At 35.4% G+C, this 27,706-nt stretch overlaps 2 protein-coding genes and 1 pseudogene across 3 annotated transcripts; all 3 read right to left on the minus strand.

The window, feature by feature from the left end:
* Positions 1-4,129: 4,129 nt before the first annotated feature.
* DTD2 (D-tyrosyl-tRNA deacylase 2 (putative)) lies at positions 4,130-15,126 on the minus strand. 2 transcript variants are annotated; one of them, XM_011376406.2, is made up of 4 exons: positions 14,896-15,126; positions 11,789-11,858; positions 7,927-8,089; positions 4,130-4,564 (listed from the first exon to the last, which is right to left on the minus strand). In XM_011376406.2, the coding sequence occupies exons 1-4, from the start codon at positions 15,004-15,006 to the stop codon at positions 4,540-4,542; spliced, it is 369 nt and encodes a 122-aa protein (XP_011374708.1). In that variant the 5' UTR covers positions 15,007-15,126; the 3' UTR covers positions 4,130-4,539. The 2 variants fall into 2 exon arrangements, with proteins under 2 accessions (XP_011374708.1, XP_011374707.1); XM_011376405.2 differs by lacking the exon at positions 4,130-4,564 and having other exon boundaries at positions 6,078-8,089; positions 14,896-15,123.
* Positions 11,249-11,367, minus strand: LOC111730005 (annotated as a pseudogene).
* An 11,238-nt stretch (positions 15,127-26,364) lies between the features above and the next one.
* On the minus strand, positions 26,365-27,514 carry GPR33 (G protein-coupled receptor 33). The gene has a single exon (XM_023521157.1). The coding sequence runs from the start codon at positions 27,512-27,514 to the stop codon at positions 26,492-26,494; it is 1,023 nt and encodes a 340-aa protein (XP_023376925.1). The 3' UTR covers positions 26,365-26,491.
* Positions 27,515-27,706: the final 192 nt, after the last annotated feature.

Below are 27,706 nucleotides of genomic sequence, written 5' to 3' on the forward strand. Positions count from 1 at the left end.
GTACTAGCTCCAAAATTCCTTGACTACAGCTACACATTCCCATGGCCTCATCCTAGATCTTGTTATCATTCTTAATGGCTCTATGCACAGATCTCATACTGTGACCAGTCTCTAATCTTTCCACATCTACTATAATTCTCTTTGAATTTGCCCTTCTAAAAAGCACTGGTCTTCTTGACCTCATCCCTTAACTAGTCTGTTAGCTCCTTGCTGATTTTATTTTTTTATCCTTTCCTTGTCTGTTTTGGTTTATGAGGTCAGTTGTTCCAACCACTTCCTTACTAGCATTCCTTCTACATCATTGATCTTAATACACAGCACCTCTTCTGCTGATCCCTGAATGTGGATCAACCAAACCACCTGCTTTTTCCAATCTGCTCCTGGGCTGCCAAGAAAATTGTGTAACTGTGCTTTTTAATTTGCTGTGTTATTTATGATGTGTATACAGCCTCAACTAGTTTGCTCACTTACCCATTTCTTAAAGCAGCTATGTCAAACATTCACTTCTGTCCTCCAGCCACTAATCCACGCCATTTTCCTCTCTCCCAGATGATCAAGTCCTATGTTTTACAGCAAAGGTAGAGGACAATATGTCTGAACTCCTTTAGAGCTCTCCGTTTCATCCTACACTCAGCAATCTTTTCTTATCCCAGTGGATACTCAAAATTTTCCAAAAGCACCCCTCCACCTACACTTTTGATATGGTATTTTGCTTCTTAACTTTGTTCCATAAGCCTCTCCTTTCTTCAGTGTTTCTACTTCCTCTAAAAACATGCTTAGATCTTCTGCATCTTAAAAAAAAAACCCAACAAAATCTTTTATATTGCTGCTTTCCTATAAAACTACAGCTCTTCGATTTCCTTCATCCTCAGCTCCCTGACTCTTCTATTTCTACTATATCTTCTTAGGTCCCATTCAATCCTCAAGATGTTTGGTTTACATAATTCCAAGGAACCTGTACTCAATAATGTTTATAGTGGCCTCCTAATTATAAATCCTAAAGGCTTTTAGAAAGTTCTTCCCTATTTGAACTCTCTAGTGTATTGGATATTGTTCACCACAACCTACTTGAATAGAAATTCTCCCTTCTCTTGGATTACATGACATCATTCTCTCCTAATTTTTCTGCTTCATCTCTTCCTGCCCTTTGTCAGTCTCTTGAAGGCATCTATTAATCTGCCTGTTTCCTAAATATGCAGCTTCCTGCTGTTTCTTTCTTGACATCTTTTCTACACAGTCTTACACAAAGTCATCCACTTTGGTGACCTTTTAAAAAGTGTATATTGTTCAGTAGTTTAAGTATACCCACATTGTTGTGAGATAGATCTCTAGAACTTTTTTAAAAATCTTGCATGACTAAAACTTTATAAACAACAACTTTAAACAACTCTCCATTTCCCCATCTCCACAGTCCCTGGCAGCCGTCCTACTTCCTGTTTCTATGAATTTAACTACTTTAGATTTTTCATATAAGTGGAATCATGTAGTACTTTTCTTTTTGTGAACAGATCATTTAGCATAATGTCCTCAAAGTTTTTCCGCATCATAGCATGTAAAAGAATTTTCTTTTCTATTTAAGGCTGAATAATACTCCATTCATATTTATACCTCATTTTGTTTTCATTCATCCTTCGATGGACATTTGGGTTGCTTCCACTTCTTGGGTATTGTGAATAATGCTGCTCTAAATATGAATGTGCAAATCTCTCATTGAGACCTTGCTTTCAATTCTTTTGGATATGTACCCAAAAGTGGAATTGCTAGATCATATGGTAGTTCTAATATCCAAAGTCACCAAAGTTAATAGTATGGTGGTTCCTCAAAAATTTATATGCACCTAATTCCAAATCTATATTCCCTGCCCCCATCTGTCTCCTGAAATATATAAAGATATGGACCTACAAAGAAAGGAAACATGTTTTATTTTTTATCCCCCATGTTTCTGAATACTGGGTATATAGTAGATTCTAAATAAATTCTTATTTAAAAAACTATGCCTTTTGAATTCTGACTGTGTCTAACAAAGAACTCCTAGGAGAGCTAAAATCCAATATTTTTTCTATAATTATTGTGTAATTCAGGATGAATCACTAGTGTAACCTTAATGGCAGGTCCCTTGCAATACACTTATCTATTTGCTTATAATGCCTACCACTGCTTTTTCACATAAGTAGTAAGTATCTGGTTAATTAAATAATCTCAAATATTAATTAAACTGAGAGTAGCAATGATCCAGTATTGAAATGCTTGCATAATTTTTCACTCTTCTTTTTAAATGAAAATATCAAGAAAAAAAAGAAATTAATATATCATTACTAAATCCTACATATATTTTAGGATAAATGCAAAAATATAGACTATATACTGGATGAACTTTATTCTGGTCACATGACATTAATAAATAAGAAACTGCCAATAAGATTTTTGGAAAAGTTTAGCAAATTATATCATCATTGAAAAGAAAGATTTTTAAAAAACCTTTTGGAGGATATGGATGCTCATCATTATTATTTATGAGATGATAGCTCAAGAACACTGAATAACATTTAAAATAAAATTCTGAAATCATCTTGAAAGTAAAATTAGGCCCAGATTTATAATGGAAAAAAACACTACCCAACACCAAGGCAATCAAAAGCATAAAATTTAATCATTGCTTAAGACAGTGAGACACTTTACTTTCTTGTTAGTAAATATAGCTTTAAAATTTGCAGTAACCTCTGACAATTCAGAACCCTGAGAAAATAAGTCACTTTCTTTATAAGAAGGAAAAGAAGAAAAAAAGGATATTATCAACAATGTAAAAGGAATGCAGAGTGGCAATGGCTCAAAGTGGACCTGACAGACTGTGAACACTGGAATCACCAAGGAAACATGGAGCTATGAAACGGCAAAGGGCTGAGTGAAATGTCTGAAGCTCATTCTGTGGGTCAGCTTTTAAGAACCAAATAAAAACTAATGCAATGCAAGCAGAATTTAGTTATTTAGAAGAGTAACTCACATGCTAGTTGAATTAAGAGACAACTGTAGCTTAGATGAATATAAACCTAAACAATTTTTCCAGTTCCTCTAATTAAAGTTTAACTAACTCCTTCTATGTAAGATTCGGTTTTCAGAGTTCCACAAAGTGACAGAACTGAATGAGATCTTAGAATTTATCAAATACAAATCCTTCTCTTATGATGAGTCCTGGACTGAGTTACCCTAGAGTAGTACAACACATAGTCTGTGGGAAAGCTGAAACTCCAACTAAAGCCTCTTGATCCTTGGTTCAGAGATATTACAACTACACAATCATTTCCCAGTTGCTAGTTTGTGTAACAGGTAAGGAAAAGTGACTTTTAAAACACAGATTTGCAAGCCCCTTCTCAGAAATCCTGATTTAGTAGGTCCAGGGTGAGATGCAGGAACACAACTTTTAAGTGCAGAGCAACTGTCTATGATACAGTATTAAGCAAATGTCAGAACATTTTCAGCATCTGGCTTAAAAAAGGTAGGTATGCATACAATAAAGAGAAATCAAAGCCATGAGGACTATTTGAATATAATCAGGAGAAAGGGTAATCCAGGCACTGAGCAAACTAAACTTTGAAGATGATTGCATCTTCTCAAAAAGAGGCTTAACTTGGGGCTGCAAAGTAAATTAAAAGAATGCCTAGAGTAGAAAGTGTGCCTTAGTTTATCTCTGTTAGCACAAAGTTAAGTAAACAGTATCTCAAAGTAGGATCCAAGGATGGCATTTTTGCTAGTATGGTCAGACATGCTCTAAAAACTCCATACCTCCTCTCAAAAAAAAAAAAAAAAAAAGTCCACATTACTTTCCCAGCCCCAACTGTTTATAATTGTATTAGCTAATGGTTCTCAGATACTGTTACAAGGGGTGTGGTGCATTCTCTACATAAATTGATCTTTTCACATTCAGAAGAAAAGCTGATGTAATAGGTCAAATTTTATTAAGCTTCTTAAGAGAAAAATGCTGGCTGACCCACTACAAATAATTCATTCAACAGAAAAAGCTCATTAAAAAGTAGGGTCATATTTGTCACGAAATTGGCTATTTGTGATGCGTCTCACGGAATTGCCGTATTTTGTATTAAATATAGAAGGGTCTAATAAAGCTTGATGCATCAAAATTCATAAAGACATTTTTATTTGATTCGCAAAAAGTTTGTTTTATGAAGGACGCAAATACAGCTTTTCTTAAATGAAATAGTTTTTCCTTTTTGTATTTTAAGACTTGTTTTCTATACATCTTTTAAAGGTACAGAGCTATTACACAAATAGTTATATTAAAAAGATACGATAGAGTGAATTTGTGATTTGCTTATTTCTGAAATTTTCCATTTAATAATTTTGAACTGTTGTTGACCAGAAGTAACTGAAACCATAGAAAGTGAAACTGTGAGTGAAGGGGACTACTATAGTGTCCTCTGGCTTCTCATATGTTGCCCTTTGTTTTCTTGAGAGTCTGACTTTGGTCCTTTACAGTTCTCCCTGCGCAATTTCATTCACTCTTAAGGTGTATGGAGAACCTTCTTGCTACCTTAGAAGTTTAGACTTTGCCCTGTAGATTAAAAAAAAAAAGTTATAAATTTCTGAACAGTATAATATCATAGGGAAAGAAATGTTCTAGGAACAATATTTTGAAGATGGTCTGTAAAAAAGGATTAGAGATAGGAGAAATAGGAGGAAAGAGAATAATTAGGAAGTCTTCAAAATAAATAGCCATTTGAAGTCATTACCAAAGTGTGGCTTCAGAATGAAAATGTTAGTTTTCTAGTAGTTCTTCAGAAACTAGTCTTATTTCAATAAATTAATAGGTAAGGCACTTCTAAATATATTAGTTTAATTGTCATGTGGGTTTTTTCAATATCAATTTAACTATAACATAACAAATCAGGTCCTCTGCGATGCTAATCATACATAGTAAAAATTTGACGTCATTGTTCTCTTACAACACCAAAGTGAGTTCCTAAAACAAGTGGCATAGGATTCTATTGTATTTGATCCTTATATTTGATAAGTTTCTTTCTTTCATTATAGAGTCAATAAATCATTAATACAGATATTATTTATGAACAGTATGCCTTCTTTTGACTTGCATTAATGAAGGAATGATAAAAGTGTGTTTGATTTTACTGAGTATATTCAAAATATTAAAACCACACTCATTGGTAGTCCATGTTTTACACACAGTATTCTCTTTAACTGAATCAGCTGTCTTTAAAGACAGATTAAAATAGTATTTAGAAATGATATTCTAATTCAAAAATTCTAGAATCTTAGAAAAACAGAGGAAGAAGGCACCTACATTAGGTGATATCCTGCTGCCACCTTTATTTTTATTTTACTTAAACTATAGTTGACATAAAATATATTAGTTTCAGGTGTATAACGTAGTGATTAGATATTTATATACCTTATGATGTGATCACCATGATAAGTCTAGTACCCATCTGCATTACAACCCTGTGACTTACAACTGCCACCTAATTTAGTAAAGAAATCAATTTATTGGATGTTCTTTCTCAAATGATCAACACTGGGAGATGCTAAGCCTTTATCAAGGACAATTTCAATTTTAACAACTCTCATTACAAGAAAAGTCAGGAATTTTGAAATTATTCCTATTATGTGATCTTAGAGAAATCATTTAAGCATCGTTTAATTTTCCGCAGCACTATCCTCATTATATACTGTGAAGATAAAATGAGACATTTATTGAAGGTTCTTTGAGCACCGTGGGCCAGAAGAGCTACAGAAAGCCAAGGTATAGTTATTTTCATATCCACTATTTCTCCTGCCTTTTCCCTCTTGTGCTAGTTAGCCTCCTTGGAAATGAAATAAAGAGCCATCACATTCTACTTAATAATCCTTCATGTAGTTGAAATTGCTATTCTCCACAAGTACCTCATGAAAAAAATTTAAAGAGAATTGCCTGAACTGTAAAAGAGCAATCTAGGGCTGTGAGTCAATATTTCTCCTACACACAAACTCAAAATGATTTAAAATAGGAAGCACATAATCTTTTTGAAAAACATATACACCTCCTTGTAGAAACTTTGAGAAAATTGGAGTTTGCAAGTTTATGAATAGTTTATTACATTTCAATAAGTGTATTGTGAATCAATAAAGCCAAAGTTAAGGACAAAGAGCTCATTACCAAGCCAGTTATTGATTCTCAAGTTCCAAAATAGAAAAGTACAGGAAGAATATAGAGAAAATAGGATTTTTTTTTTTTTTGGTGATAAAAATTTTAAGTATCTAAGGAACATGGAACTAAAGAAATCATTAAACAAAAAATTTTCAGCAGTTACTTGTTTATTCAAGTTAATTTCTTCATCTTTCTGGTAATTAGAAATAGTTGTTTTTTACTCTTTAAAATATCTCTTTAAATCACTTCAGAGGAGTTTGCAAAAACTGAATATTATCTTTTATGGATTCATTTATTCTTTCAATTTCTTATGTATTTTCTTCTTGCCCTTGAAAAGTCTACTCGATTAGCTGTCTATCTTATGTCACCGTCTTAGCTCACGCTGTCAACAAAATACCACAGACTGGGTGGTTTAAACAGAAATTTATTTTCTCGCAGTTCTGGTTGAAACAGAAATTTATTTTCTCACAGTTCTTGAGGTTAGACTTTTAAGATCAAAGTGCCAGCATGGTCATTTTCTAGTAAGGATTCTCTTCCTGGCTTGTAGATGGGTGCTTTCTCACTGAATCTTCACATGGTGGGGAGAGAGCAAGCTCTCTGGTGTCTCCTATGAGGACACTAATCCCACTCTCATGACCTCATTAATCTAAACACCTCCCAAAGGCCCCATTTCCAAATACTACCATATTGGGGTACTTCAACATATGATTTCGGGCGGCGGGGGGCGGGGGACACAAATATTCATTAATAGATAATAAGGAAATGAGCAAGTGAATTTATTTTCAACTAATTCCAGTAGAAAGCTTCCCTTTTTCTTCCTTTTATAGCAATCTAATTCAACAAGAAAGGAACTTTGTAAAAAATCATGAACACTAATTTCATGAAACAGTAACTTTTAAAAACCAAAGATAAAAAATGAGACATACATTGTTTTGGCAAAAAATTAAGAAACAGAGTATTAACACACCGTTATATTAAGTAAAAACAACTTTTCACTCCCGATACCTTGTTTCAATATCAACTAAAGATTCTTAAAATAATTTAAAGCGTTTGGAAATCCTTGGCATGTAATATTATAATTCACAATAACATTTCTATATTACATTTTCATATATGTTGAAAAAACAGTAAATTGCATATTCTTTCAAAATATAGAAAACTGAAATAAAATAAAACTGACTGAATTATAATTGGTTAGTGTTGGATTTTACCTAATTTTAATACAAACAGTTATTTTTATTACATACTACATACATTTGAGGGTATAAGAAATATATTTTCCTTGATTGCACAAAACTCTTCATTTCAAAATACTTAAATACAGCTAGAGAGCTGTATTCCGCAATGACCATAAAGTGAATAGAAAGCAATTTTCAAAATTTCAAGTCCAAGTGTAGGGAAAAGCAGAAAGAAAGGTGACTGAAGTCTAGGGTTTAGGTGACTGGCAAGGTCATCCAATTAGTAGGTTGTAGAGTTATGGCTGGGACCCAGGATTTTCTTGTCTAAAAATGCTGAAGATTAGTGTATTCAAGAAGAAGGGGAAGAAAATTTAATTGTAGTCCAGATCATTTATACCAGAAAACAAATGTAGAAATTAACTTTCAATTTTTCAAAACTCAATTAGGTGTGTGTATGGTCCATTGGTATCCAGCTTTAACACCTGCCTGTTCCCGTAAGTGCCATGTTTAACCACAACCCCCGCTTCAGCACACTTGCTGTTTGCCGCTAATTCTTTTTCACATAAAGTCACAAACTGGGAATAAAGTTCTAACCCTTCTTCTTTTCCAGAGTTAGAGTGATACTGCATATTTCTTCCTTTTACTCTCCCACCAAGAGTGGCTTGAGGGATGATAAGAATGTTGCCAGGTAGATCCAGTATAGAGACGTGCTTGCCATTTTCTGTTTCACTTACTTTCACATTTAACAGTGTATTAACTGGGTGGGGAAGAAAGGGAAAACATTTTGAAGTGAAAAACAAATGAAGGGAAAAAAAATAAAGAAATCCAACAATTTTCTAGTCAGCAAGTTTCAATATTTAAAACTCAATTTGTCAGCTCATGCTTTTTACCCAAAGTCTATATTTAGATTTTAAAAACTGCTTCACTAAGCTAAATGAACTAAGCATGAAAAACAGGGCAAATTTCATGTCGAAAATGGCAATGATTTAAATGTGACTTGGCAGTTAAGAGCTCATAACAATTTAGTTCATCCAGAAAGGACTAAATTAACTATATACTGGAAACTCAAAATATTGTTGGCCCAGAGAAATACACAGGATTTTGCCTTCTTCTTTTTTCTATTTCGTAAGCAAATCCCATTAGAAAAAGACCATGATAAATCCTCCTCACACCAAATTCTGATTCATAACAAAGAATATTAAATAAAAATCTTAGTGCATTTATTCTTTTAAACTTATTTGCTCTGAGTTCTAAGCTGAGACAAAGGTTCCAGGTTCAAAAAACCTGGGCCTCCTTAAAACCCAGCTGATTTTACAATTTCATAATCTTAAAGGCACTATTATATGAATTAATCATTTTACAAATCTAACCCGTGGGAGAAGAGTAAAGGTGAAAGCAAGAATCATCAGAAATTCATTGTTACAACTGAAAAAGTAAATGAAAAAGTTTAGAGTTACTGGCAATTTCTTTATATACATACAAGAAGACATGGTATTATTATTTTTATGGCACTTATGAAACTATATTTATAGCTAATAAGTGTCAAAATCATCATAAATATTTATGTGTAGCTAGAAATTTAAACTTAGAAAACTTTCACATCTATCATCAGCCATTTTCAAAACAATAAACATAAGAAATGCCTAATATAAATAGCCTTAGGGTCTCCCTACCTCTATGAAGGGTATAAATGACTTCTGTTTGTAAACAATAGTCCCAAGAGGACAAATGATAAAAGAAACTATAGAAACCTCATACTCCTGCCTAATAATTAGGCTTGAAAAGGTATGCTTTCTGGTGGGGTAATCGATGGTTTCAATTATTACAGGGTCTGTAGTAAATAAGGATTAAGTGTGGTTAATTCATAGAATTAACCTAGTAAAAACCTAACATAGTGAACACCCATATGAATTCCTAAGCTATGCATTAAACACTATCAATTTTTACTTAACTAACATCTATTTAAAAATACCTCTAATATTCTCTATTATGAATAGGACTTTGCTGTATAGCCAGCAGTCTTTATTGCTTGCTTCTAAGGAAACTGTAACTCTCCAGAGCACTTCACTTCAATGGAAATCACTATTTAGCTATCTAGGCCTCATTCTTGTAACAAACTAAGGAAGCAATTTTGGAATAACAGGCCTGAAATATAATTTATTATACTCCTGCATACCTCCCTCTACTGACAATAACTGAGAATTCAATTCAAACTGTTAAACAAATATCAGTATGTAGAATATAATACAAGTACAAATGCCAGTAAGTTAAATTAAAATGAGATAATGAATTAATGGCATGTTGGGAACTGAAAGATCCTAAAACAGGTTATCAATCAAGTATCTAATATATACAGGAAGTTAAGCTTGGACAGGTCTCTGGATCTCAGTCCAATTATACTGAAGATGAATTGGGGAAGATTCTGCACATCTCTATGTTAGCCATGCTGTTTCAGACTTTATGGATATAAGTGGTTGTTATGTTTCAAAGGCAACATGATTTAATTGGAAAGATCTGAATCCATGTAATAAGTATGAGGTGGAGTTTAAGAGAATCCCATCACACTGGCTTATTCTGTCTCCTGGAATAAAGGAAAGCCCAAACTACTATTATAAATAATAGATGGACTTATTTTGCTTACAATTCACACCAGCAGAATGTGATTCTTAGAGTCACAGTTTTTTACTGAGAATCATGATATATAAAGCTTTGTATTAGACTATCCACTAAAAGAGTTAAGGTGGACCTCGGTATTTTTAATTCACCACAATCTTATATATGTATTCAAAGTGAACTCAGGGAGACATACGGTAGCACATAGGATTTAATTACTATAAAACAAAATGCAGCTTGGATGTAGTTGATTCATTTCAGCTTATAATTAAGATCTATTTAAGAATATATGAAACAACTTTCTGCAGTCAGTCGTAAGTCACAACAAAAATTCTCTTCCTGTTATTGAAGATTTCTATTATACTTTTTTATGGTTAATAAAGATTTAATTCAAGGCAAAATACTCAGGAAAATGGACAGAATGTCCAACACCCAAGCATTAGGTCCTGGCAAATCATCCTCTATAACAGGAGCTCTCATTTCATTTTCTCTTTAAATCCTTCGAAGCTCTTTATTATCATCTAGATTCTAATTTTAAACCATTATAGTTATTGGCTTTCCATCCTCACCTATTGTAGGTCCCTTTGTAAGTCCAGTTTTCATCCTCTGACAAATTGTCAAACATGTATGATGTCTCAGCACAAAATTCTCTCCAGGAGCTTTAGCCTTTTGTCCAAGCTATTCCTCACTGGGCTATTCACCCTTGAGTTCCACTAGGTTAACTTCTGCATACTTCAATTACATATTTGTGTAATTTATATTTCTTATTACTTGAACTAATGGGTGCTGTCCTTTCCTAATAAAGAAGATATAACCTGTCCCTAATCTTAAGGGATAGCTCCATTATTTCAGGCTTTTTTTTTTTGGACATAATTATTACATCGAATACTGTCCTGAGATAGTATACGATTTGATTTGGTATATCTGGAACTATTAATTATCACAAGGAATGTGCAGTGCTATGGACTATTCAGGATACTGGAAAGTTGAAGGCAGATAAATTGTTGTTCAGAGATGCCTGAACGTTGACTCTGCTTTCTCTGCCCTTGGAGAGGGTGTTGATATGACACTGAGCTTGGTTAATGAATCAGAAGAACCTTATATTTATACACATTTCCTAGAAAGAAATGCCTAAATGGTTAATGTAAATTCTTCCGTAATAATGATGCAAACTTGAGTGGTCCAGATTTGAAGGGACCCATATCTTTTTTTTTTTTTTTTTTTCAGGCGAGGCAACCCTTGGTTAACCTCACAGATTACAAGGACCCTGTCAGGTTACAATCCCTTATTTTTTTATTTTTTATGCCTATATCACCTGGTCTTCCTAGGTGGTCTCCCATCCAAGTACTAACCAGGCCCGACCCTGCTTAGTTTCCAAGATCAGACAGGATTGGGCTTGTTCAGGGTAGCATGGCCGTAGACGGGACTCATATTTCATACATACAGTATCACCTACAGACCTGCTAGGGACTCTGGGAGATTAAAAAAACTATATTAAGAAATGTAGCATCTGCTTCTCTCTATGTGGCCACCCTGCTTCCAACAAGTTTCTGTATCCTTGACTGAATCTCAGTGTGCTGTCTGTATGTGTGTGTAAACTCTTATAAACCATTCTATAAGTCATCCAAAATGCTGCAGATGTTTTAAAAGAATTCCACCACACTTGCCCACTTTAAACTTTGGAACAGGCAAATAGCTAAAGTCAAAACCAGTACACTGAGTTGTCATTTAAAACTTGTATACCAGTACAATTTAAGATTATGCCTTTTGCCCTGTCTGGAAATTCATCCATCTATTGCTATACAATGTCACTCTTAAAAAATAAACAGCATCAAACACGTACCCATTTTGGGAAGAAGTTCTTTATCAGCTCCCTTGAAAAAGCACACGTAGATCACTAATCCCCTCTGAACCTATGATAAATCAGCACAGTGAACTCAGATTAGAAAGAAACATTTGTATAGAGATACAGAGGTAAATAAATAAAATATTACAACTGTTATATAGAGGTTAAAGAAAGAGAATTAAATTTTTACAACATTGATTTACAATACTGATTTCTTAAGTATGTGAGAAAATCTTTTTCAATATTCAATCACCCCTGTTTTCATTTATTTCAAAAATTAAGTTTAAAATATAGCCAAGAGCAGTGAAGACCACAAGTTTCACCTTCAAACATTTACTTCTAATCAACAATATTAGGGCTATAAACTAGCCTCCTCCCCTCTAAGTAAGGCTGTCAGAGACATTTAGTTTGCAGGGTGTTTATTTAACACCAAATGAATCCACATTATATCAAATGGTTGATGTATAAGCAACAGCGTGACTGATATGTCCTTTGACATGAACACTCTTTGTACCTCCTTATCCATTTACTTGCAGGTCATGAAAATAAGGGTCTGATTCTATTTCAATAAACTCTAAGAAATCATCCAATTATTTTTTGTTATTGTTAATGCTTTAAATAAATATAGTGATAAGTCCTTGGAAACTGCATTTATGATATTAAGGTCTACATCACGAAATTGTGTGTTATCAGAAATGTAAGCTTATTTATTTTATATAAAGACTTGGATATTTCTTTATTAGTCCTTGTAGGTTAGAGACCACATGTAAAAGAGACACTTAATAAACGAATTTGATTTTGCTGCTGATTCTTTGCTGCTGAGTGAATCATTAAGTTTTTTATTTCATAGATTAACTGTGTTGAGTCCAAGAGCTATTATAAAGATTAAATGAGTTAACAGTTGTAAGGGGCTTAAAACAGTGCCTGGTTCAAAGTAAGAGAGACATAAGTGTTTATTAAGTTAGTACGTAAAAATAAATTTAAGAGCTGGTACACAATTTATTTTACATTTTCACTCTCAAAGCACTTTATAGACTATTTTGTACTTAAAAGAAACTCAATTTGTCTATTGAATGCATTTAAGTTCTACTGTATCTTACAGGATTTATGTTATCTAAATTGTCTTCTGTGTAAATGTAAATGCAGTCTGCACTTACACCTGACTTACCTGGAAAAGAAGTAATTTTTAAAAAATGCAGTTGTACTTCTGGAACAAGGACCTCCAATGCACACTCATAATAAGGAGCTGGCAGGTTGAATCTCACAGTTATTTGCACCACTGTCACAGGCCTCTCCACTGAAAATATCCTCAAGCATATTCATATTTGGACACTTGCAATGTCACAATACTGAATTATTTGCAGAAATATATACCTGTTGCACTCACCACACTACCTCCTCATGAAGGTATTTTTTAAGTTTATTCCAATAATTGATCTTAAGTTGTGGCCTACAAATTCCCCTCTTCAAGTCAGAATCACTTTCCTTATAGTTTCTTTTGGTATAAAACATTTCAAATGTATAGAAAAGTACAGCTAATTCTCACTAGCTTAAAAAATTCATCTCCCAAGAAGAAAAACATGAGCCTATGACTGCAAAGCTCTAAATGAATGAAACTAAGGACATACAAAGTATCCTTCAAACCTTTGACAATTAAAACAATGCTTTTAAATCATTAGAACTTTTAATAATAGAATAAGGAAGGGGATACTTGAGAAAGAGGAATTTACTTTCTTACTATCTCTTTATATTAATTTAACCATGTGTGGGAGTGAAGGTAAAACTTTAAAATAGCTTTTGAAGTTTATAAACATAGACTGGTAGTTTGGAAGGCTGCAATAAAATATGACTTTTGTATAAAGAGATGAAGAATACAGGCATGAAGAATATAAAAAGATAAAAGGGAAAAATCTAAATAATTAGTAGTTTGAGATTTAAAATCCCATGAGGCAACTATAAAAATAAGCAATTTTTTGATGAGATGGCAAATATAAAAAGAACAAAATTTCAAAATATGGTAGAGAAATCAAGACCTCAAAAAAAGGCCATAACAAAAATAAGAAATAAGAAACACGAATTTTTGAGAAAAGGAAGGGGAAAATATAGGAATGTTTATGCTTATATTTCCAAGTTAGCAAAGGATCACATTTTAAGAATAATCACCCATATATCATAGTTTATGAATATTACTTAAAATAATGACAATGATTATGTTAAGGAATGCTAGATCTGAGACTAAATTCAGCAGGTAGGAAAAGTGGAGATGCTCCTACATTAAAGTTTCTGAGCACTTCCAAAAGTCTTAATTACGAACTAGCTTTTTTCTTCATTTCATCTTACCTCAAAAATAAGTCAGGGGCCTCAAAGAACATTTTGTTTTTGAAAGGATTAGGTGCAGGTTGTTTTTTAAAAAGGCAAACATCCAAGTAGAAGGAAATCATAGTGGTGTAAATGTTTTAAATTCTTTGGAGAAAATGTGTTTGATACCAAGGCAATGTTATTATAAAGCAGTGGTCTTTATTTCTATTTGGAAATAAGTCAAAATTTTCGAAGTTTCTTGAAAAAAGAACTGTTTCGTGGAAAATTTCATTTCTATGCTAAGATCTAGCTACAGTAAATGTAACAGGAAAATCGAGAGGATCTGGAGCTCATCAAAAGAGATCTTCAACGTTTTCAACATATCTAGCCTACAAGCTCGAACCATCCCAGCACAGCAACGCGAAGGGCGTGGCAACGCCTCTGCTCTTTCGAAGCAAGAGATCTGACACAATGAGGTCTAAAGTCCACCGAGCACAGGTAGGCAGCCGGTGAGAGGCAATTCACATTCCCGCGGTCCAAAGTAGGGAACACAATCCTCCTATAGAGGAATAGGTCCAAGGGAGAAAGAGCTGGGGCGGATGGTGCAGGGATTAAGAGACAGGCGAAGTCAGGCAGGGAACTGTAGGCACCCTGGCCGGACCCGCCTTACGTCCCGCACCGCCCACGACACGTGCTGGACGCCACGTCGCGGGCTCGGAGGAAGACGCTGGGGAACAAGTCACCCAGACATTGCAGAACGAACTGCAGGGGCCGGAGGATAATAGGAGCTGCGGGACCGACGTTACCTCCACCCACTGGGCCGCGGCGTCCCCCTCGGCGGGGCGTACTTGCAGCCGGGCGTGCAGGCACTGCTGCAGGAGCGCCCGGGCCTGAGGTGTCCGGCCACTCTCAGCCATGGCTCTAGCCCGCGTGGGGATGCGACGGATTCAGGACGCGCGCAGCGCAACTCCTCGCAACGCGCAGGGAGGAAGGACCGCCGCTAGGGAGGAAGACACCCAAATCGCCCGTGGCCCCGCCCTTACGGGGGCGGAGCCTCTGCTGGCTTTCGGGTGGATGACCCGGATGTGCGCTCTTGAAAAACAATGGGCTAACTCCTGCGCAGAACCAACCCAACTCTGTAGAAGGTGCTCAGTGTGTATCTTTAAACGAGTGAAAACACTTATTGGCCGTCTTCTCTGAACACCTTTTAACGAAACACTTTTCAGCTCAGAAAGCTTGTTTCCAGACTTTGAAAAAATTTTAATTTGCTTAAACCCATATTATGCCCATTATGAAGATAGGTGAATAGAATGAATCAATTGAATCACAAAATATAAGAAGATGAAAATAAAATCTACAAATCTTTCAAAAATTTCCTTACCCCAAACAATAAAATAACACTGTCTCCTCCTCTTATTGTTATAAATCATTGTAATCTTGCAGTTGTGGAAAAGGTATTGGTATGCTATGTGAATACACATTTGGAGATCAATCCTTTAGAAAATATCCTTGCTAAAAATATTCTTATCCAAGAAAGTGTGTGATTGTTAATAAACTTTTTAACCTGCTACTAATACAAAAAATGACATATTCTAATGCACATAAGGATATTAAAATCTGTGTTGTTTCCCGTAGGGACATATTAGCATGTAAGTAAAATTAAACAAAGGCTTGATTTTCTTTTCCGCATAACGTATTCCTCGAACATGCATCAGATTAGCATTATTTTCCTATGAGCTTTGAGAATTTAGATGAAGAATAATAGTGTTACCCTGACTGCATTACCCAGATCTTTGATATGGGCTCAGTAGGCACAATATACCTATACATTTGGATCTGTTGTTTTAGAATATGATATCGCTGACTGTTGCTATCCATACAAAGTAGTGTGATGGAAGAAAATAATCCATGCATAATCAACAGTCTTTCTACACAAAATTGAAGCTGCCTCTTGCTGGTTATCTTGCAGCTGCCTTATATTTTTTGTAGAAACGTTTTGTAAAAACGAGAAGCAAATCTCACATTATCTCTGATTGCTGCATCGCAGGAGTTCCTACATTTGTTGACATTTGTCTGTAAAGCACAGACAAGTTGCACTGTCTGCACCTTTATGTCATTATGACTATTGAGTCTTTTTTCCACTCTCAGACTCAAGTTTTACAGAGTTGGAAGGAACTTTGACATCGAGGCCCTTAGCCTTGACCCACAACAAGAGAAGACTTTGGTGTCCGTTTGTATATGGGTGCGGGAGAAAGGGAAATCTCTTGAAAACAGGATACATGGTTCCTAGAGGTCTTTCACAGTGAATAGATTTTAGCAAATTAGGAAATCCATTCTGTGAATAGATGGAGTCTGGTCAGTAATGGTCAGCATTGCAAAGATCACCAGTTGCTTTAAACTTTCCTGTTGGGTAAGGATCTCCTGGACATTACGTAAGTAATACAGTAATAGATTGCGTCTCACTTACTCTTCCTTTCTACCTGTAGAGGTCAGTAGAGAGTAGACACTAGAGAAAGTATTACCTTTCTGTATTTTATTTATTTTTTGAACATCTAGTCTCATTCCACAAAGAATTTAAGAAGATAAGGCATACATGCAATAAAATACTAAAATATGAATAATAATAAAGCATTAGTAACAAAGAAAATAGAATTATGTCAGTAAGTCACAATGGGGGAAGTAAAAACATGGTTTCTGACTGGAGTGCTTGAGGTGATATAGTATGTTGCAAAGTTTTCACATATATATATATATATCACTTTAATTTTTGTTGTAAAACATTATGTCCATCATATGTAATGTTGAGATGAACATGTACAATTTTCTTCAACTTAGAAGTCAAAGGCAAAGCATAGCATTAAGGAAAGAAGGAGTAGTTCACTGGAACTTGAGAGGAAGATGGTGGTTCAAGAGAGCTTTGCCTTGTGCCTATATCAGAAATTACTATCTGGGTAGGAATAGTTCTCAAAGGGCTCCACAATGCTGAAAAGGGACCATATGGATAATGGGTTAATTACAAATGCATTCTAGGCCGTCTGAGATGGTAGAATAATTTATTTAGAGTTGTTTTAACTTGTTTAATTCAAGTTGGCTGCCCTAAATTTTAACAAAATATTCACAAACATGGAAAAATTGAGAACCACTTCTACAAGATCCCTTACAGTTGATGCTAAACTTTCTTATTGAAAGAGGAAAGGAAAGAAGGAACTATAATCTGTTTCATAGTTCTCAGAATAAGCAGAGCTTTCCTAAGATTTAGCTCTAAAATATGCCTCTTACCTGAGACTTTAATAGGGGCATGTTAATTAGTAAAAATGCAACTGAAAGAGGTAGATATTTCGTCTTGGGGAAGGCAGGAAGAAATCTAGCCTCTGACTTCAAAGCCCAGAGATTTATTTTTTTTCAGTGCTTAGGAGGTGATCAGGTTCTGAGAAATCTAACTAAATGCACACAAATTGAGGTGGAACCAGAATAGTAATTTATTCATTTATAATAAGAAATATTTCTGTGACATAGAGTGGAAATTGTCACATAGGGAGTGATCAGCAAGTTTTCCCCCATGGTCAAGCATGAGATAATAGATTGTATTCAGAAGTCACTTTTCGAATTTACTTTGAGAGAGTCACTCTTCTACCAGAGTACCTGAAACTGAAATATGAAAGATCCATGTGAATTCTGGCTTCAAGACACTTGTCACATGCAGTAAGACTGAGGAAAGAGGAAACAGACAGATTTAAATAAGAGCTTAAAAAAAAAATCTAAGGGCAAATGCTCCAAATCACAACCATATATTTTGTCATGGAAACTCTTCTTCATATATTTTGTTATGGAGCCTTTTCTTACAGAGGCAGAAACTGAGGGTATGAGTGTTAATCCAGTTAAAGCCCCTCTGTATGAAAATAAGAGGCCTGGGAAAATGACAGTTCTCACCTAAGAGCTGAGTCTATCTTTAACATGAATAGTTTGTAGAACCATGTAGGGGATAGAATTTAGTTGAGAACTTGATGTTGATTGTTCTTTTGTTCAGTTTGCTTTTTAAATTCATATTTTATTACTGTACCATTTGCTGGTATGTTGCCTAGGTAATATAACATAATGAATGCTTTAACTCGAAGGCAGTGATGTATATCTTTGGCAGTCTGTAGAGTTTCTTCAAGGCAGGGTGATAAATTGTCTTGATCTTTGGGTTATTTTTCAGTTCATAATGTTGTGATAACTTAGCAAAACATTGCGTAACCTTTTGAATATTTCTACTTCTGTTGGCCCTTTTGTTAAGTCAGCTAATTCTGTTGTAAAGCCTTTTTATGATTTTGGCATCTGCATTCTTTATAAGAAAAAAATTGTAAAATATTTTGAAACAGGAAAAGAGATTTCTAGATATCCTTTTAATGGAATTTTGGAGCTTCTCAGGATTACCTAGTCCTATAGGGCTATATAAGATTTGTCTTTTACTGGGCTGTCTTACAACTCTGTAGAGGTAGAAGTTAACTTTTTGAACACTGATAGTAAGCAAATTTTTCCTGTTCATAAAAATTGATTTTTATTCTGTGCATATTGACTGGTCTTGCCAGTTTTACATTTATTTGTAAATCGATTTCAGCATTCCTTACTTGACTATAAGTGTATAGTACTTTGAGTTCTCTCTTTCTCTCTTTTTAAATAAACTTTAAATTTTAGAATAAGTTTAGATTTATGGAAAAGTTGCAAAGATAATTCAGAGAGTTCCCATATACCCATCACCCAACTTCCCATGTTATTAACATCTCAAATTACCATGATATGTTTGTCACAACTAAAGAGCCAGCACTGGTACATTAATTAAACTCCATACTTTATTTAGATTCCATTAGTTTTTCTCTAAATTCTTTTTCTGGATCCCATCCAGGATACCACATTACATTTAGTCATCATGTTTCCTTAGGCTGTGACAGTTTCTCAGACTTTCCTTCCTTTTAATTACCCCGACAGTTTTGAGGAGTGCTGCTCAAGTATATTGTAGGATGCCCCTCTATTGGAATTTGATGTTTTTCTCATGATTAACTTGAAGGGAGAAAAAAAGGGAGTCTGGAATCCAGGCATAGAGATATATAGACCCTTAAGACAAGGCATTGACCTTCTGCAAAGAAGCACAGCCAACTCCAGGTGACCTCTTAGGGAAAGAACTAGGAAAATAAATACCTGACCCCATTCTCCATCTTCCATCCATTTCCTGTCAGAGCTTCCCATTGGCAAAACCCAACCAGACATCAGGAAACATGGAGACTTGTTGATGTCCTAGCCTCAAAGGGTGAAGGATGATTGAGTGTGGATTTGGAAGGCAAGCAGAAGATATCTGGCATACTGACTAAAGAGGTCCTAAAGGTCACAATGAGGACTCTTTTGTCACCTTTTTTCTTGAAAGATGACAGCTGGGAAGACAAAGAGATAGCTGCAGTTAACATTTCTAGTGGAATGCCTTAATTTCTCCAAGAGTTTAGAGAGGTGAAGTTTGACATAGTGAGTTATCAGTGTAAGATGAGTCAAAATCCTTGACCCCTACCCCCTTTTTTTCCCAATCACTGGGGATATGGCAAGAAATCAGAAGAGAATGGTTGCTGGGATCCTAGCTTTGGTAAAAATGCTCCCTACATAGTTCAACTTACATGGCAGGAAGGGATGGAGCCCCTGACTTCCAAGAGTCTTGCAGACTTGAATAAAAAGCATATTAGAGCAGGCTACTAAGGACATAAGTCCTTAGTGCTCTCCTGGGATCTTTTGGACTATGGGGGAAGGGACCTGGAATCAGATTTGATTTGATACAGAAAAAAATAATGAATAATTTTCACTGTCTTTGAGTGTTGTCACTAAGGTCATACTGACTCCAGCAGGAAGTAAATAAGTAATAGAGATTTCAATAATGAATTGTTAATATACACTTAACTCTTCAGTTCCTTTTGCTTGGGATGTAAAGGGAAAGCAGTAGTATCAGATGGCAGCCCCCTGATTGTTTGCTCTTTTTGGCAAGTGAAGCAAAAGAAATACAGTAGGTCCTCAGCATGTTTGAGGAAGGACATCCTAAAAATCTCACAAATACAAAAAATTCCAACTCCAAAATTAAATAATAATGACATTCATGTATTTATCCAATTATTTATAAGTATTTATTTATCATGCCAGGTACTGAGCTAGGTGTTGGGAGTGTATGAGGAATAAGATGCTGTTCTTACTCTCAGGGAGTTCAGAATTTAGTGAAAAGACAAGGAAAACAATGGGAAGCATTAGAAAAACTGTTTCTCTTTCCACCTTTGTGATCTTTCCCTTCCTATAGGGGAAGGACAGGACTTGGAAGAGGAGCCACCTCCTGGAAAGCCTGAACCAAATTAAACAGGTGACTGGCCTTAACTGCAGGGGAGATAGGATCTGTGGCCCAAACAATTTGATATAAAACTGATTTTCAGGGCCATACTACATTTAGGCAAATATTTTTCTTAGTCATCAACTGACTCTTTCTTTAGAATACCTCTCTGTTTTTCTCTTTTATAGCTACACTTCCTATACAGTAAGTCCTCACCTAACATTGTCGATAGGTTCTGTGACTTTAAACGAAACGACGTATAATGAAACCAATTTTACCATAGGCTAATTGATATACACAAGAGTTAAGTTCCTACAACATCTAATCAATGTTATAACGAAATGTTGTTGAATGAAATGATGTTATTTGAGGACCTGCTATACTTATGCTGCCTTCGGAGTCTCCAAAATTCACTTCAGGCTTGATCTCCAACTCAGAAGTTTTCCTTCTAGGCTACAATCAAAAGTCTAATATTCTAAATACTGTGTTTAGATGCACTCTGCTGGATGTGAAGCCGATTAAAGTAATTCCTATTAAGTTGTGAATGAAACAACAGTTTTAAAAGGTATATTTGCATTTTAATAGCAGTCCCTTAACACAAATTAATCTCTAATTGGTAGAATGTGCGAGAGTTACTTTTTGTGGGAAGGAGGGGGACTTACTCCTTAATTTTTTAAGTTTAAAATAGTTGTTTTTCTCGGAGCCTCTGGATTCTCACCTCCCAGTCACTCCTCACGCAATGCAGTTTTGCTTCTCTCTTCCTGGACCTAATCCCTTTGAAAAGCGTTTTAAGTTAAATTCAATGGACACCATCATCTTTTGAATAGTTTTTATGTTTGGGGAGATTTCCACACTGTGAATATCCTTTTTCCTCCCACATAGAAATCAGAACTCAGCCCTCCAGCCTCTTTTGCAGCTAGGATGCAGGCATGCCTATCAGATCCCCTCATGCAAGATTAAATTTGGAAGTGAGCAATGTGAAAAAGTTTCCATTTTCCTGATGTCAGTGTTGGCAGAGCTTTCAGAAACAGGAGGGTTCAAAACCTGATGCAGAAGTGGCATTGGTGGCAGTAGCACTTGCACAAAACCAAGATGCTGGTATTTCGGGCTCAGTGGCAGCAGCAGCAGCAGTTTGTACCACTTATTAAAATAGAGAACACGAACCACAGATCCCTGATCTAGATAATTTTGTGGCATGTTTTAGGCACTGCTCCTGTTTTAGGCACTGCTGCCTTGAATATTTCTCCAGCCATTCTGATAATTCTGTGGGCTGCTTAATGTCCTTTAATAAATTAGTTTTTAGTTAAGCCAGTCAGGATAAAATCTGCTGTTTTCAACCAAGAACACTAACTGTCATCTTCATCTTTCCCCTCTTCCTCGACTTCTGAACCAACAGAATTTACAAGACAAGACTCCTTACTTTTCTCTGTCCCCACTGCCACTTAGTCTAGGCCACATCATCTGTTACCTGGGTGACTGCAACGCTGTCCAATTTGACCACTCACCCAGTTTTGACCTCTCCATGATAGCAGCCAGGTGATCTTTCTAAAATGCAAATCTTATTCTGTGATTCTTTGGCTTAAGACCCTTCAATGGCTCCCTAATACCATTATATCAAGTCCAAAGTCCTTGATATAACTCTTGATATAAATAAGGGTTAAGTTCCTACATCATCTCATCAATGTTATAATGAAATGAAGTTGAATGAAATGATGCTATTTGAGGACCTGCTGTACTTATGCTGCTTTCAGAGTCTCCAAAAGCAGGGGCTTTCAGAGTCTAGGCCTGGATGGCCTTTCCAGCTCATACTGGCCAAGCCAGATCCTCACACCTATGCTCTAATCATGCTCCTTTCTTGCTCTGGACCAGCAGCAATGGATCCCCTAAGGTCCTGTTAGACATGTAGATTCTCAGCCCTACTCCAGACTTACTGATTCAGCGTCAGCATTTAAACAAATCATGAGGTGATTTATATGCATATTGCAGGTTGGGTTGTGCTGCGGTAGAGCATTGTACTTTCTTCCCCTGGGACTTTCACGCATCTGGCTTCCTCTGTTGCACTATCTTTCCTCTTCTTTACACATTTAACACTGTTCTGCAAGACTTATCCAGGAAAACATCTGTGACTGGTTTCAGCTGGGTTGGGGGCTTTCGTTTGTCACTACAAACATGGCATTTATTCCTTTGTACTGTAATGATGTTTCTACTTTTTTTTCTTTCCCATTGAATAGAGTTGTACTTTAGAGTTGACTGAGAACTTAAAAAAAAATACATAAATTCCTGGGTCCTGTCCCCAGAAATTTTGAGTTTAATTGGTTTGGGTAAGGCCTAGACACTGGTGTTTTAAAAATGTGTCTCAGATAATTATAAGGAAGAGGCATATTCAGAACTAGACTTTAAGCTTCTTGAGGACAGGGATTATGTGTCTTATTCACTGTAGTATTCTCAGAGTCATCAGCCATGGTGTCAGATACTTAAACAATACTAGTACATAATTGTTGCCCCTAGTTTCTCAGGAATGTTGAATCAGATTTGCATTGTGCTCACCATCCTACCTTATACCCCAAACCCTCTTGAATACTTAAACAATAGCTGTTAATAGCTGAAATGCGTGTTCATCTTGTTAAAACATGGAGCCATTTCTTGAGGAAAGAATTTGAAATGGCACTTGAAACATATTAACATTGTTTTGAAACACTATCTCTACACACCAGTTCTGTAAAGCAGAACCACTAATTCTTCGCATATAAACCTCTTGGGCCCTGAGAATTCACGACAGTGAGGAGGTTGATGATATAGACATGACTATGACAAGTGGATTTTCTAGAAGTTAACCATAGTTTTGTGGGAAGTTAAAAAAATACATTTGGGAGAGTTTTTTTTTAAAGTTTACACCCCATTTTCTTAAAATTTAAAATGACTTCTTAAAAAAACTCTTAATATCTTATATTTATGTAGTGTTTTATATTTTAGAAGTCATTTCATATCCATAATCTCATTTGGAGATGTCCCCATATCGTAGACGAAGAAGTTGAGGCCCAGAAAATGTGAATAACCTGCCCCAAATAAAACGCCAAAGTAGAGATAAAGCCAGACTACCACGCAAATCTGATTCAAGTTCAATTCAATTTTTTTTTTTCACTTTGTCTACGGCATTTTCTAGGCACTTCTGATTGACTTTTGCAGCCAAGAAGGTGACTTGAAATAAACAGATTAGGTGGATCTGGGCTGAAAGCCCAGCCTCACTGCTTCCAAGCAGTGACCTCAAGCAGTGAGTATAGTGGTTAAGAACACAAATTCTAGCACGAGATTGCCTAGACTTATAATACTGTTTCTTCCAATTGCTTACTATGTGGCCTTGGGCAAGTGCCTCAGTTCCACAGTCTGTAAAATAGAGATAATAATATGACCTACTTCATAGAATTCCTGTAGGATTTAGTGAACTCCTTTTAATTAATTAATTAATTATTTAATTAATTTTATAACGAAGTGAGTTACCATTTGTAAAGCATTTAGACTCATGCTTTGGTCCAAGGTAGGCATGATGTAAATCTTTCTTAAGTAAAAATCTGGTTTGATCCTATTATTTTACACCTAAAATCATTTTTTCAAGTCACACGTTGTGATAACTTATATTCAATTTTCATTAAATATCTTTTACTGGATATCGATCACATATAGTATTACAGAAAAGAAATGGTGTGGTCGATAAATTTTTTCTGTTCTGGAGGAGTTTATGATCTCTAGAGAGATGGAGCAATGTACATAACAGAGCCTGGAGAGAGCACTTCCTTATTTGTTATTGTAACAGGTCTGAGGGAGGCAATGGCTCTCTCTGTAGCTGCTAGGTTTCCCAAACATGATTCTTGTTTCAAAAATCCTATGTTCCATTTAATAACTTTCTTAAGTCCTGCATTATGAACTTCAGTGGGCTTGTCAGAACCTGGGAGAGTGTGAAGAGGGAAGAAGCACCAGCCCCTTCTTGCTGCAGGGACACTCAGAGCCACAGCCTGGTCATCATTCCGACTCTTCCCTCTCTGGGAAACCATTCAGGCTCCAAAAGCTTGAAATAGGGCCAGCAATGAAAGTTTTCATCTACCCAAAGCTTTTTATCCCTCGTATTCAAAGCGAGAGAGACCAAGCCCCCAGTTGCCCAGGGAAGCAGTGATACCAAATCAATTAGCAGAATTTCTAGGGCATCGAACTACTGTTATTTTCCTTCTATAAAAAGCTAGTAATGAAGATTAATTTCCCTTCCTTACTGTAATCCCTTGTAATTAATATCAGCCATTTTGGGGATTTCTAAATAAGATACATGCCTGTGGTTTGGGATGGTTTGTGCTAGTTGGAAAACTAGCTGGAATATTTAGGGGCTGAGTGTGCATTATGGTCTAAATATCTCCATTCTGTATCAATTGAACTATCTATTTATTGCTATCTTGTGACTGATAGAACTAACTAAAAGTAATAGGTCAGCAATACTAAATGGTCCTTTATAACTCAGGAGAGTGATGTATTACAAAAAATTTGAAGCAAAACTTGAAAACCAGGGAAGATGAATTAATATTGTTATTGTTATTCTAAAATTAAATATACTCTGATATTACCCAGATAGATTCTTAAACATTTATAATGTCTTAGTTCTATAGTTCTGAGACAACTTAATCTCTGGGTATTAAAAAGAGACATTTAAGATCTCTTTATACTTAAATATCAAAGTATAAACATCTTTATACTTTAACGTGGATATGACAAGATGAGTGCCTTGTCATCTCTATGTTAAATTTTGTTCATATTAATTACATAACTTAAGTGCTATCTAAAATAAAGAAGAATTTCAGTCCAAATGTCTTTTTGCAGAAGATTTTGTGACCGAGAATTCAGATCAATGGATATTATTGGTATTTAAAAATAGATATTCTCATAGCCTTAAAAATCAGAGGTTAAGAATCACACATGCACCATTTCATACTGACTAGGATGACTATACATTAAAAATGAAAATAATAAGTGGAGAATAATAATGATAAAGTAATAATAAAATATAAAATAATAAGTGGAGAAACTGGAACTTTTGTACATTGCTAGTGGGAATATAACATGGTACAGCTGCTGTGGAAAAGTTTGGCGGTTCCTCAAAAGGTTAAACAGAATTACCATATGACCCAGCCATTAAAAATAATTCAAAATAATTCAAAACAAGAACTCGAACAGATACTTGTATACTAGTGTTCATAGTAGCATTATTTATAACAGTAAAAGGTGGAAATAATTTAACTGTTTCTTAAGAGAAGAATGGATAAACAAAATATGGTATATACATATAATGGAATATTAGCCATAAAAAAGAATGAAGTTTTGAGACATGTTACGACATGGATGAACCTTGAAAACATTATGTTAAGTAAAATAAGCCAGACACAAAAGAAGAAATATTGTATGATTCCATTTATATGAAATATCTAGAATAGGCAAATTCATAGAGACAGAAAGTAGATTGGAAATTATGTGGAGGCTCAGCGGGCAATGAGGTGTTTAATGCGTGCAGAGTTTCTGTTTGGGGTGCTAAAAAATTTTGGAAATAGTGATGATGTTGCAAACATTGTGAATCTATTTAATGTCACTGAAATTTACACTTAAAATGGTGAAAAAGGCAAATTTTATCTTATACAATTGACTCTTGGACAACATGGGTGATTAGGGCATTGACCCCTGGTGGAGTCAGAAATCCATGTATAACTTTTGACTCTCCCAAAACTACTAATAGCCTACCGTTGACTGGAAGCTTTATGAGTAATATAAACATACTTGTACATTATATGTATTATATACTACTGACGCAGTCCAAACTATGTTGTTCAAGGGTCAACTGTATGTATTTTACCACAATTAAAAAAAGAGGAAAAATTACATTTATAACATCACCTATTGCTTACTTTCTTACAGCCCTTTCAATATTCATAGATCTAACTACATAGTACAGCCTAGATGTCTCTCTAATACGGGGACTATATTCTATATCTGGTGGTATAATTGATTAAGTTCATGTTTGCTCTGGACCCCTGAATTTAAATGTAGCCTTCTGAATTTAAGTTTTCTGTCCTTTCTGCAGAAGAATCCTCACTGAATGTTGACTCAAACAGAGCTAGAATGGACTTCTTGAAAATCTTTTTGAAGTTCTCCCCAATAAATAGGTAGAGTGTGGGAGAAAAGACAGTATTGAAAAAAATGCTTATCACTGTAAGTATGGCAGTCAACTTTAAAAGCAATGATTGGTTCCCAATGAGAATTAAGCCCTGGTATACATGGTAGGGCATCCAACACACAAAAAAAGAGATAATGGCAGTCATTATGACTTTCAAGGGCTTATTGGATTTAAATAGTCCCCTCGATTTCATCTTGTTAGCTACTCTTCCATAACAAAAACTGATGATGGAGAAAGGCAGAAGGAAGCCCAGTAAGAAGCGCCCGATGAAAAAGGCTACATGAATCCACTTTCTTAATGTTTGTATCTTTTTGCTTTCCCAGTTAGAAGACACAGCGTAGTTATTTCGGCAAATCACCATTCCTTTATGGTCTTCATGTGTCTCCCTGAAAACCAAATAGGGCAGGCCGAGGGCAATGGCAGAGATCCAGACTCCCAAGATGATGCTGGAAGCCCAGCGTGGAGTTCGGTGCAGCTGTGACCACACCGGGTGAAGAGTAAGAAGATAACGATCAACACTGATGGCTGAGAGGAAGAAAATAGAGGCGAACATTACTGTAGACAAAATGCTGTTGAAGATCTTGCACGTGGTGGTTCCAAAGCTCCAGTGATTGTCCTGAAGGGAGGAGGTGGCTATAAATGGCAGAATCAATGTTGAAATAAAATATGAGAGAATGAGATGAAAAAAGAAAAGCGTGTTGACAGTCTTTTTCATCTTGAACTTTAGCACCCATAAGTAGAGACCATTGGTGATAGTACCAATTGTAGCTGACATGAACAAAAGAATGACAATGATCATTTTTGAGGCAGGAGCTGGTAAGTGAGTGCTGTTTCTTACTAAGGTAGAGACACTGAGCAGGTAATCAGTAGCGTTGATCAGATCCATAATTACCTGTGGAATGAGAAACTAAAAATAACAAAAAAGAAGCAAAAGAAAAGTTTAAATATAGAAACTAAAATACTTATTTTTGCACAGTTACAGTCAAAATGACAATATTTTTTAGATGGCAAACATAATATTTCTGTAATAACTCAAATCAGATATTTTCCCTAAGGTCCGTATTTTTATTTTGTATTA

The sequence above is a fragment of the Pteropus vampyrus genome, unplaced genomic scaffold, assembly GCF_000151845.1.
Source record: "Pteropus vampyrus isolate Shadow unplaced genomic scaffold, Pvam_2.0 Scaffold297, whole genome shotgun sequence".
In the NCBI taxonomy this organism is placed as follows: Eukaryota; Metazoa; Chordata; class Mammalia; order Chiroptera; family Pteropodidae; genus Pteropus; species Pteropus vampyrus.

Bases quoted from the DNA above. Each gene is read 5' to 3' on its own strand.
- GPR33 (XM_023521157.1), bottom strand. From the start codon at position 27,514: ATGGATCTGATCAACGCTACTGATTACCTGCTCAGTGTCTCTACCTTA.
- DTD2 (XM_011376405.2), bottom strand. From the start codon at position 15,006: ATGGCTGAGAGTGGCCGGACACCTCAGGCCCGGGCGCTCCTGCAGCAG. The intron at 11,859-14,895 runs GTAACGTCGGTC...GATTTATCATAG, and splicing joins CCGCGGCCCAGTGGGTGGAG to GTTCAGAGGGGATTAGTGAT. The intron at 8,090-11,788 runs GTACGTGTTTGA...TTCCCCACCCAG, and splicing joins AGAACTTCTTCCCAAAATGG to TTAATACACTGTTAAATGTG.